This window comes from Melanotaenia boesemani, chromosome 19 (assembly GCF_017639745.1).
Source record: "Melanotaenia boesemani isolate fMelBoe1 chromosome 19, fMelBoe1.pri, whole genome shotgun sequence".
Lineage (NCBI taxonomy): Eukaryota > Metazoa > Chordata > Actinopteri > Atheriniformes > Melanotaeniidae > Melanotaenia > Melanotaenia boesemani.
Window position 1 is genome coordinate 12,033,527 of NC_055700.1, and position 12,389 is coordinate 12,045,915.

Genomic DNA, 12,389 nt, shown 5'->3' on the forward strand with positions numbered 1-12,389 from the left:
CATCTGTAATATGGAATACACACAATGATGAGATTAGAAGCAGAGAGTGATGTGCGTACTCCTGTCAGTAAGCTTTTCTTACTTGAATATGCTAGCATTGCATTGCATTGTAGGAAAAACACAGCAACAAGATGGCTTATCTCAATATAATAGAGGATAAAAAAAAACCAAGGAGCTCAGAGGAGATGTGACAAAGAGGATCATAAATTCACACCATTGTCTCTTGGAGGCACATCAAAACAACTGCAGATTCCAATAGCTAAACATCTGTAGAGTATGTACGAACAAGCTAATGGAAGGTGTAGCCACAGAAGAAGAATCGTCTCGAATTTTTTTTTTCAGCTAAAAAGAAATCTGTCTAGATAGTTCACAAACAACCCAGGAATGACCAAACACACAGATCTGACTGCTAAGTACTGGAACAGCAAAGCCACTGTCCGCATAAAACAAGATTTACATCGTCATGGACTGAGAGGCTGCTGTCCAGAGAAGAAGCTCCTGGTCCAAATCAGACACTTTCAAGCTGACCACAAGAACAAAGAAAAGGCCATCTGGGGGAATGTTTTGTAGTCAGACGTAACAAAGACTGAATTATTATACACAATGATTCAAAGTCTGTAAAGGAGTGGTATTTAAAGACCACAACACCACTGTTAGTTATGTTGGAACATCATAATCTGAGACTGTTTTGCTGCCACTAGAAATGGTAGTTTGCTCAAAGTGGATGGAACAATGACAAGCTCTAGATTAGGAATCTTCAGTATGACCTCGAACTATCGCCTATGCATCAAAACTGGTTGTAGAAATTGATAAAGCAAAGTAACATAATGTTTTTTAAATGGAATTCCCAAAGACCTGAACTCAATTATCAAAATATACAAGCTGTGTTTTCTGGTACAAGCCGGGTATTTAGACGAACTTTACCAATTCCAACTGGTAAAACATCCCAGCCACTGGTTGACAGTTTCATGGTAAGTTGTTCATTTAAGAAAAAGATTAGGTTTCTTGTATTTACATCTTTGAGCATGTATCTGAACTTCGGTTATACTGAACTGATTAAAAAAAAAACAAACAAAAAAAAAAACTTAAATATCTTGCTTTCTTTTGTTTGTTTCTTCATTTTTGATCCCCTGTCCAAAATTTAAAAACATGCAGTCTATTAAATCTCAATGATAGTGAATACTGGAATGCAAAACATTCTCTCAGAATTATGTTCAGGGACTACAGTTTTCTTATTTCTGGCATATTTTTCAAGATATATAAACTGGCCAAAACTCATTAAATACAGATCTTATAGTTTGGCAACAACAAACAAGACAAAAGTTACAGAAAGAATATTCAATAAAATCACCAGCAAAGAAGGAACACCACATAAGTTTTTTCTATGTAAATGAACAACAGATTGGTTTAATTTGACCACATTTGACAATTTTGCCCGCAGGTGGAAGCAGGATTTGTATTTATGATTGAATACAGCCTGTCGGATATTGACCCTCACTTATACAGTTCACCTCCTCTGAAAAGAAAATAAGAACTCTGTCATCCATAAAACATCAGCCCTGTCCATCAAAAAGCACACGTTCCCTTCACCGAGCATCACTATGTGCTGTTACCATGGCTACAAGTGGCCTAGGACTAGCGCTGCAGAGTAAACATGCAGCAAGTGTTGTGAAAGGGATGATTCATAAATGAGCCTGACTATGAGCAGATGTGCACATAGTGTAATGTCCAAGACATGATACATGGAGAGAGCATCAGCATGGCCCGGAAATAGTTAAAGTCAATTAGTATTAACATTTGTCACTAATCAGGATTAGATTGATGTGTTCTGTGAAGACAGTTGCAAGATGATGAGGAAAAAAAAAATTCAGAAAGTCTATAATGTTGAACTTATAAACTGATGTATTTCTGCCACAGTGGCCACAGTCTCTAAACTCAGTGTTTGGTCGACATAGTATCATTCTATATCTTCCTTTTTATTTTTACTATTAAAAAAAAAAGCAGGAAACAATCTATATGGTGCATAAATGGACTTGTTTTGCTTTTGTTAGCACAGAAGCTATGTGATGGTGCATTTTATACGTGTGCCAAGGTGGAGAAAAAAGTATGGATTATTTTTACTGCGGCTTACAGAAAAATTTTTTTTCTTTGCTTTTTTTTTGTCTGAAGAGCTACAATCCCTTATGGCATCTTTTTTAGAAATTCTCAAGGACAGCATGTGGATATCATACAGACCACATGTCATACATACAAAGCATAACCACAGTTTTCTGTCTGCATCAACTAGACTACGCTTTTTTTTTTTCTACAAGTACAATGCACATTCAGGCATGAAAACAGCCTGAAATTCAACACGAATGTCCTAACCTACTTCTCTCAGAGAAGCTGCTGGGGGATGGCTGGACTCTGATCCAGATGTAAAAGCCAGATAGAGCTAAAGGTGTGTATAAATGCATACAGTATTTTCTGTTTGTCATATGCAGAATAAATATAATATTGTTGTACAATATCTATCTAGTTTTTTTTCCTCAAAGATTTCAAATTTGTACAATGAAACCAGACAGAAAAGATTAAGAGAGGCACAGATAGAAAAAAAAGAAACTGAAGAACTGTTCCATGTTTAGCTACTGTACTTTTCCTCTAGGATATCATTAGCTGTAATTCTGCCTTCAAATGGTAACCAGATGGCAGCAAGTATACACACACGCACACACACACACACACACACACACACACACACACACACACACACACACACACACACACACACACACACACACACACACAATGCACAATACACATTGCTTAAAACACTAACTTTTTAAACAATTTTCCATTGTCTACTTTGCATCAGACTAGGGCTGGGCCATATGGCCTAAAAATAAAATCTCCGATTTTTTTATTACCAAATCCGATTTCCGATTTTAATCGATTTTTTTTCTCTTCTTTCACAAAACATAAATAAACTTATTAAAAACATTTATTTATTTATATCACTGAATGCCAGCAAAGATAAAGCATATAATGTCATAGCTTTTCCACCATATAAACGACTTCATCTTACATAGAAATATGCAACACAACTGCATCCGTGATCTCTTTCCATCTGGATCCTAATCATCCAGGATCCACTGCAGAAATAATTCCCCTGATGTAGGTTGTCTCTTAACTGGAGTTTGCGGGCTAAAGTTGATTTCTGCATCTTGTAGAGTGCAGCATTTCTCACTGCAGTTATACGCACACCTAAATCCCAGGCATGAGTGAAGGGTCACTTCACTGAAAATCTGTCAGACAAACACCGTTCTGGTGTGGAGGGAGGGCTAAGTCTGCTGCTAACTATGGAAAAAAAATCCAGATTTTCATAAAAATAAATCTCCAGAAATGGACCACACATGTTTAACTCCCAGTAGCGGAGGCTGCAGTTACAGTCAAGCTAAAAATTAAAGTTTAGAGAATTTATAGGCCAAAATCTGGATAATGAAGCACTGAAGGTGCATGGATGGAAGTTATTGTGCATATTGTGAATTTTCTCTCTCCTCACCATCTAGAAGCTGTGAGATTCTAATCCTGCTTTCTGTCTGTTCACCTGATGCTGATATTCATCACATATTGTTCCTTCTGTGTTTAGAAGGAAGCAGCTTTGCAGCTTAAAATCATCCTGCTGACTTTTTACCTTTTAGTTAGTAAATCCTGAACATTTCATCCTTCTTTCTAATAAATATTTGATTTTATAAATGTATATGAAGAAATATTTTATCTGTTGCTGTTTAACTGCTGCTAAATCTGTTTATGTGTTTAGTGCAGGGGTCTGCAGCCTTTCCAATCCAAAGAGCCATTTTTCTCTCAGCCAGCTAAATAAAACTCCTTTAGAGACGCAAATGTTACGAGACTTTTCAAAAAGGCAAGTTAATATATGTTTTAATGAAGAGCTACCATAGGATATTTGTTATTTTTGATATACATATATATATATATATATATATATATATATATATATATATATATATATATATATATAAACTCAGTTTAAAACAGAAATATTAGCGAGAGGAAATGAGAAATGTAGAACTGGTTGAGAGGGAGAGAGTTGGGTAAATACGCTTTCTGCAGGTAGCAGCCAGTGCTGGGCAGATCAAAGAGAGCCATGAGCTGTCCTGGTCCCCAGCCAGAAAACCTCTCACCTCGAGGCAATGTAAGCAGTGTGGACGTGACAAAGATAGTGGGGGGGCACTGGAGTGCGGGCTGGGTTGGTGTATGGTACAAAGCCGATCAAAACAAAGAGATTTTGTCTCTAAATTTGCATACATTTGTGTCTGTCGGTGAGTAAAGACAGGCACTGTAGAATGAGGCCAGCAAGAAAATCCCCCCATCTCATCTGCCTTTAGTTTAAAGTGTCATATCTGGCTGGAATAGATGAGAATGTCTTTCAGAAAATCAAAGTTAAGTAGCAAATCCATGAATATCTCTCAGAAAGTAAAGCACAACACGGATTTTGTAACCACTGTATTCTGTCAATGCAGAAATTTATTACATCAATCACTCAATCCCCAAACTGAACGATCACAAGGTTATCATGTTCACATCCAACATCAGTGTGTGTTTGCCAGTCATGGTGTGGCAAAATGACTAGATAAATTGGATGGATGTGTGATGCTTTTAGGTCAAACAAAGTACATATTTAAAGTGATTAATTTAAGGAAAAGATGGGATTAAAATAACAGGAGAGGTTAATATACAAGTAGAAGTTTTATGGATGCCACTTTGTCGATTTCGAGTCAATGAGAAAGAGAGTTAAATTTGAGGAAAATTTCTTTCTGTGGGCTGTTTCTGAAGTAAATGTCCATTCTTTGGCCAGGTGACAAAAACCACTTCAAGTCTCAGTGATCAGTGTTTGAAATTTACAAGCCAGACTCAGGTGTGTCTTCGGTATAATATGCTTGGGTGTGCACCTTGAGAGGAAGGTGACTTACCCTGTCACACTCCAGGGATTTTAAAACAAATAAATAAAACATTGGGAGAGGCTAACTAAAGGTTTCTATCCATTTTTTTAAACATAATCTCTACTTAGCTGCATAGCTTTCAACTGGCTGATCCCACAAGTTTTCTCACTTTTTGGGGAGTCATGGCTTAAAACCAGTTGCGGATCCATTCATATGGGCATTGGTTTAGTGGGGCAGGGGTATAAGTATCAGAGAAGGAAATAAAAGAAGTGGAAAAGCCAACAGGATGGGAATGTAAAGAATAGAAACAGAAAATAATTAACTTTTTCTGCAATAGAACAGAAAGTGAAGTCGATGCTTTCCTGCTATTTCTCCTGTGTAAAGGTTCTGGTAGGATGCTCAGCTAGTCAGTCCATTGTTTTCTCTCAGCTTATTTATGTTGCAAGGGCCGTCAGCCAAAAGCAATAAATTTAAAACTGCCCCAGGGGTGGCATTACAGGACAGGTTGTTGAGAGCAGAGGAGAGAGCAAGAGCAGCAAGACTGTAAAAGCAGGATAGCCAGCACGTAAAATACTGAGAGGGAGTAGAGACGCCTACTCTTATACCAAGCCAGAAGAAATAATGCTCCCATCTGTAACTATTAGATTAGATTTAGCTTTTTTTTATTTTTTTTGCTTGCTTGGAAGCATACTAAAGAGATAAAATGACAAATTTATTAGACAATGGTATGTATGAGTGTTACTAAAACAGTCTTAAAAGACTAATTAAACCTTGATCTTCTTCAGTTTATCTTCATGACACACACAAAGCATCAGACAAGGAGAAGAAATATGACTGAAGCTTTTGTTCATCACTCATAGGGATGCCAACAATGGAGCTTTATGTATGTGAAACCTACTACTGCAGCTGTTACTTTTCTATAGAGCACAACAGGTTTTTCCTCCCTTTTTTCCCCCCTCACATTTTGATCCAACAACAGTTTCATCTCCTGCTGCCAGACCACGAGGTCTTTGATGTACCTGTCTATCCATCTGTGGCCACGTCTTTAGATCACTTATTAAAAGAGATGTAGATGTCGGGACTTCACATCTTAGCCTCTTATCACAGATCACCCAGTGAACCTGACTGTGGCGGCTCTAAATCTCTTCTGCTGGCAGACACCGGCTGCAGACTTAAGTTACATGAAAGGTTTGAAACGGGGATCATGAAACAGAGCAAATCCTGTACTAGTGGGATTTTAAAGAAAAACAATTTGAGAAATTCTGAATGTAAGCTTGATTTCTGACAGAGAGCTGGATGGGGGATCAGCGGGAAGATCAGAACGCTACTTCAAAATGTTTCAAATGTTGGAGCTCTTTCTGTTATTTAACTTTCAGAGCAGCAATGTTCATTTGTTTGATCGGTTAATGTTGCTTATTTTAAACAAACATAAATAATAACTTAGCATATACTCCAGTAACACTCATAAATCATTAAAAAATGACTTATTCTTTTTCATCTCAAAACAGTTGAGATTATTGCTTGAAAAATTCAACTGTGCGCTCTGAAGAAATGTAAATATTTTGCTACAGTTACAGAATACACAAAGTCAAGAATTTAACTTGAGGGTAAATTTAATTTCACACTAGGGCATGGTACTGTGTGCACTGAAATGAAACAACTTAAGCAACCAAAAGAAGATGATTTTAGTCACCCTTCTTCAACAAAAAATGCTTTCTGAAAGATCAATAACGCTTCATGTGACGAATCAGCCGGCTCAGGTCGCTATATAACCAATATTTTTCAAAGATGTAGCCAAGTCAGAATGAATTTTTGGTATTTTCTTTTCCCCAAATAGCTTTAGCTTTGCAGATTTTAAAGCAGGACAATGTTTCATAATTGTAAAACGCTTCCATTCAGCTTCTATGTTTTGTGTCCAGCCAACTATTTCCTCAGTGAGACCGAATATGAACGGCATTCCGCTTAGAGATCTACCAGAGTCATTACCACCATACTCTCCTGAAAATGTCTACAATTTTTTTTTGACAGGGATGGAAGTGAGAGTGTAGCTGTCTGCATCAGAAAAGTCACACTCTGCAGAGCATGTCTAGCAAGTTCTCAAGTACTTAGTCTAGAATATCTCCAAAGGAGCCGATAATCAACCCAAAAAACATCTCATGCAGAGAATTTTCAGAATGCATGTGTTAATGGCTTAAAATAAAATAAATTTATCAATCACTCAAATAAAGATAAATAAAATGTGATTTGCATTACAACTGAATCAGATAAAGATACCCCTTTTTTTTTTTTATTAATAAATCAAAGTGTATACAATTAAGCTGAAGCTTCGTATAACTATTAACCAAACTCTAGAGATAATTCTGAATTACAGTTACTACTGAGATAATAAATATGACGCAATAATAAAATGAAGCAAAGATAGTTTCATTACATTCCACTAAAACACAATTGTTTATACTCTGCGTCCTTCTTCCTGTACTCTTGCATACACATGTTAAAACACAGGTCACTGATGAGCTATTATTTAAGACTTGTGTGGAACAGGTCACACATTTCCCCAAGGTATCCTGCTTCCATGCATGTAGTCAGGTCTGCAGTATTTCTTCCAAGCTATGATCCCAGAGCACAGTAGTGATTAAGTCAGAATGTGAGTGGTTAATAAATTGCATGAGCCAATAAGCAGCAGAAGCAGGGACAATGGCAGGAAGTGACCACAGGGAGGGGGCTGCTGGTCACCATGACCCCCTGGATATTGTTCAGCTGCCTACCAACATTTGAAGGATGGAGGGGAGGAGTGAAGGACGGTGTAAGTAGAGGAGGGAGGAGGCGTGATGATGATAGTCAGAAGAGAATAGGAAAAAGGAAACAGCAAATAGGAAGAAGTAAAGTCAGACAAGCCATCGGATGGGACAGAAGACGTGAAGTAGACAGTTTTAGGTGAGCCGGAACAAACATTCACTGTAAATGAGTGTGAGTTACTACTCTGAATATAATGCAGGTCTAAAACAAACTGACAGCTAACAGACAGACCCCCCCCCACACAAAAAAAAAGATCCCACCCCACCCCCAGCAGCCCTTCACAACCGGAGTCCTGCTCCACGGCACGTACACTTCCAGACAGCGGGGCCAACCAGTCTGTAATATCTCAGCTCCAGACTCCTGCTTTGTTCCCCTGCAGCAGTTCTTTGTTCACAGACCAGAGACAGGATGTTTCCTCAGTGACCAGTCACTTTCTCCTCCTCTGATCGGCCTCACTCTACCCCTTGCCTCCTTCTCTGGTGCCCTCCATTTTTCATGACATGTTGAATTGTGCTGCTGGCAGCGGGGAAGTAAAACATTGAAATTTGGCTTTCTTATTGCTCTCATATGACCCTTGTTCATTAGTCATCAGATCCCATACATAATCCAATATGATCCATCACTTTACAGTGACAATGAATGACGTGTATATACCAGACTATTTCTTTAGCTGACAATGCAGCTGCTGCAATTACTGGTCAAAACACACTCATGCAAGTTATGTGGAAACTGTAGCCTCTGCTCCAAGCACCTTTACATGGTAAACCCATAATCCTTTATGCATGCCTTTTTTTTATTTTTTTTTTTGTGCAACATTTTAAATCAAAACATGTTTCTGATGTTTTTTCAACAAAATAAATGTGGTACACGGTCACAAGAAGGTGTTGATGTTTGAATAAGCAAATATTTGCTGGCAAGATTTCAGGTATTGGAAGTGTTGAGAGCGCCCACATATATGCACAAACATGCACAAGTTGTTTCTCTCACAGCGCAGAGGATCATACCAACACAAACATGTCTATGAGCCCAACAACAAGAGTGTGATGTGAAGCATCAACGCTGCAGTGGGTGTCAGGAACGAGGGGATGCTGGAGGGGACAGAAAAATTCTCAGTCTTCAGGGGAAAACAAGAAGAATGAGATTCAATAAATAAAAATTAAAAGACAAAAGTTACATTTTTTAAAGACAGTACTAAAGATATGGAGCTCGGGGACTGTTAGGATATTTTAAATGACTGATAAATTCTTAAAATAAGCATAACTGAGGGGGCAATTCACAGCTTCCAAGACCTCTTCTAACATTCATGCAAAAGTTAAAAGAGAGCTCTATCTATCTATCTATCTATCTATCTCTCTCTCTCTCTCTCTCTCTCTCTCTCTATATATATATATATATATATATATATATATATATAAGACAACCTTAGGAAAACCACTATAATTGAAACTTGCATATAATCAATCATTAAAAACATTTGTAATTGCTGCACTTGTCTAAATTGCCATAAAAACTTCTATTATCAACATGAATATGCAGACATGATAAAAATATGTGATAAAAACATCATAATATTACTAATCTTGACAGTGTCTGGTTTTAACTGGCATTCAGGTGAACATTAAGAAAGGACTTTTAGGTAAACTAACTGCTTGGTATAAAATTGTTTAAATCAAAGATGAACTGGTGCCTTAGCTACATATAATGTTTTTTAAGTAACTACTTTAAATTCTTTTCAAATAAACCGGCCAAATAACTAAATAATTACCAACGTTCTATTTAGTAAGTAAAATAATAAACTGAATACTCTTGGTGCACAAGCTTAATTTTTTCTTAGCATCCATGTGATTGGTGGCATGAATCCACAGATCACATACTTCCTCTCCGATCCCGGGATGCTTCATTCATTACAACATGACATTAGTGTTATTGTGTGTGCAGGTTGACATTCCATAGAGGCCACAAGAGGTGTAGCAGAATCTGAGGGCAAAAGGAGGAAGCCTTTGCTCACAGAGCTGCTTGAACACACACACATGCACAAATGGGATGTTTTCCTCATCCCAGGGCTATTTGGATGTCTATTCCAGCTTCTGGAAATAGGAAGTGGATGTTAGCATGAAGTGTGGAATGCAGACAAGAATTTTGGCTGATCAAGTCCCACCTTACAGTAGCCTGAGGTGATAATGTTGGAAAGAAACGTTACTGTTTTTGATAGGGTACTTTACATTAAGACTGGACACATATTTTCCATACATATTCTCTTCTTACAGACATTCAGTAGTCACAATGCAGTTTTGGGTTAATATTATTTTAGCATCAATGGAAATAAGATCTAACTGTAACAGCTGGTGGGGGTAGATGATAGTTAACATTCAGCTTTAAAGCTACTGGGCATCTGAAATGGCACAGAAAAGTAACTTTTGGAAAGTTACTAGCATTTTTAATAACTATTATTTGGTATTGTGGTGTTTTAATGGAATATTGAAACTTAATTTCCTTTTAGTGGTCTTGAGGACTATTCAAGAGCAAAAAAAAATGACTTGAGTGGATGGCCTCATTAGAGTAAGAAATAACAGGGTTTAGTGGCCTGGCATCACTGTGCCGCATCTCTTGCCAAGACATAATACTCGTGACATTTCAGCAGGCTCCGAAAGGGTGACTGGATGAGTATGGTGTGAGTCAGAAATGGCTGAATAATGTCAGGGAAAGAAAAACAGAATATGTGGCACAGAGTCTCTGACCTTACTGTGTCCTATTGCCAACACATATCCGATTTCAGGCACAACTAGACAAGCACAGTTGACCCCTCCTTACTTTTGGCTCGAACTGAATGAACGGAAACAAAAATCTTGGATCGAGAACTATATACTGAGGGAGCCATCTCTGTAGCTTAACTGGACCCATCTTGGCTCAGAGACCATGAAAGGCAAAACACAGTATGGCTCAAAGGCCAAGAGGGGAAGGAAAGAGGAAGACACTGGACCTTAAATACTATGAAAGAGGGAAGACGTTTTGGCTCAAAAAGCAGAGCAGGAAGAAGGGGACTGTGACATAGGTAACCTAAAGTGAACTCTGTCACCGCCATAAATCAAAACTCACATTTAATAAAAAAAAACAAAACAAAACAATGCATAACAACTTATACCCAGCTATGGTTTACACAGCTGCTAAATTAATTCAGACTGTACATGCCAGACACATAATACTCAGAAATACTGTGTGATGAAATTAGGAAGCTGTTGTTGTGTACACCCTTTTAGACAGCTCGACATGTAAACAGAAAGAACACGTATCACATGGCAAATATTAAGCACCTGTAATATTTTAGCTAGTCCCCTAAAACCAGAATTAACCTCATTGAGTGGGTATTCTGCAATATAGCTGTTGCACATGTCCTAAATTACTGTTTACCATCTATCCACAAAGACTGTCCAAACTGCCCCTTTCTTTAGCTGTATTAAAGAGCACATTTGTACACTTACGGAGAAGTTTGGATTTCTAGAGTGGAGTCAGATTGAGAAGTATTTAAACATGAAGACAAACAGATATTTTTATTTTAGTAAAATGATGTTGATGGTATCAGACAGACAGTCTCTGCCTCAGAAATCATCGTTATAAATCTTTCTTTAAACGTTATGTGTTTGTTTTACCGTTAGAGGGAGGTGTAACATTTTATGAACTTAAAAGCTTATTTCAGCATCTGACCAGTAGATGTCACAAAAGCTTCATTTATGAACAATCGGTTTCATTTTTTATTAATTAAATTAGTAAAAATCTTGTGTTACATTTATTCCTTTGAGGGATTTTTTTTTATCTATTTAAAACAGTTAGAACAGTACTGTGCTTTTCCCACAGATCTGACTCCGGTGCCACTGATGTTCTTTTAATGTTACAATTTCCTATTACACCACCAGGGGTCACCCTTCAGCAACTAATAAATGATGAAGTTGTTACCTAGTCAGGAGTTTTCTGTCCTCTGTTAATCCAGTCACAAAAATGTTTTTTTTTTGTTTAAATAAAAACACCATCAGGGTTGTGATTAAAACCTCATTCAGCGTGAAAATACAGCCCAAATAGATGCAGTTGGTTTTGTAAAAAGAAAAAATAGTAACTCACAGAGCGCAGATGAGGTAGGAAAGTCTCGATATCATTCATGTCTATGCCGTCATCGTCCACAAACTTATTTTTGCTCAGTCTGAAAGAGAGGAAGAGTGAGAGATAAGGAGAATCAGTGAACTGTAATATCAGAAGTAATACTGCTATCACTGAACTTAGACTATAAGAATCAGCAAATCCAAATACTACAGTCATATAAAGATTCATCTTACCCCTCCCTGTCAATATGTGGCAGGTGCTTTGGCATTCCTCTGAAATGTTTCCTGTGGAAATGGCTGAAGTCCAGCTTCTCTGGCTGCACATCCCAACCTGCACCTCTACAACGAGGCAAAATAAATGTTGGTGTTACACATCTAACACTTATTACCAGTATTACCACACTACGACATCCACAATGTCTTCAACCAGGGAAAATCCCACAAGAGACATTGATATCTAACAAATATTTATTTTAAACTGGACCTAATGTGACCATTGCAGAATAAAAGTGCAACATTAAAGAATCTCAGTCATCTTGTTTTAGAGTGTATGAACAGT

At 37.6% G+C, this 12,389-nt stretch overlaps 1 protein-coding gene across 2 annotated transcripts in view; it reads right to left on the bottom strand.

The window, feature by feature from the left end:
* Positions 1-12,389, bottom strand: part of ctif (CBP80/20-dependent translation initiation factor) — a 50,484-nt gene that overhangs the window by 21,972 nt on the left and 16,123 nt on the right. For both annotated transcript variants that reach the window (XM_041969861.1, XM_041969860.1), the window contains exons 6-7: positions 12,065-12,169; positions 11,853-11,931 (exon numbers count right to left, since the gene is read on the bottom strand). In XM_041969861.1, the coding sequence (XP_041825795.1) occupies positions 11,853-11,931; positions 12,065-12,169 (184 nt within the window). The remainder of the gene's footprint in view (positions 1-11,852; positions 11,932-12,064; positions 12,170-12,389) is intronic.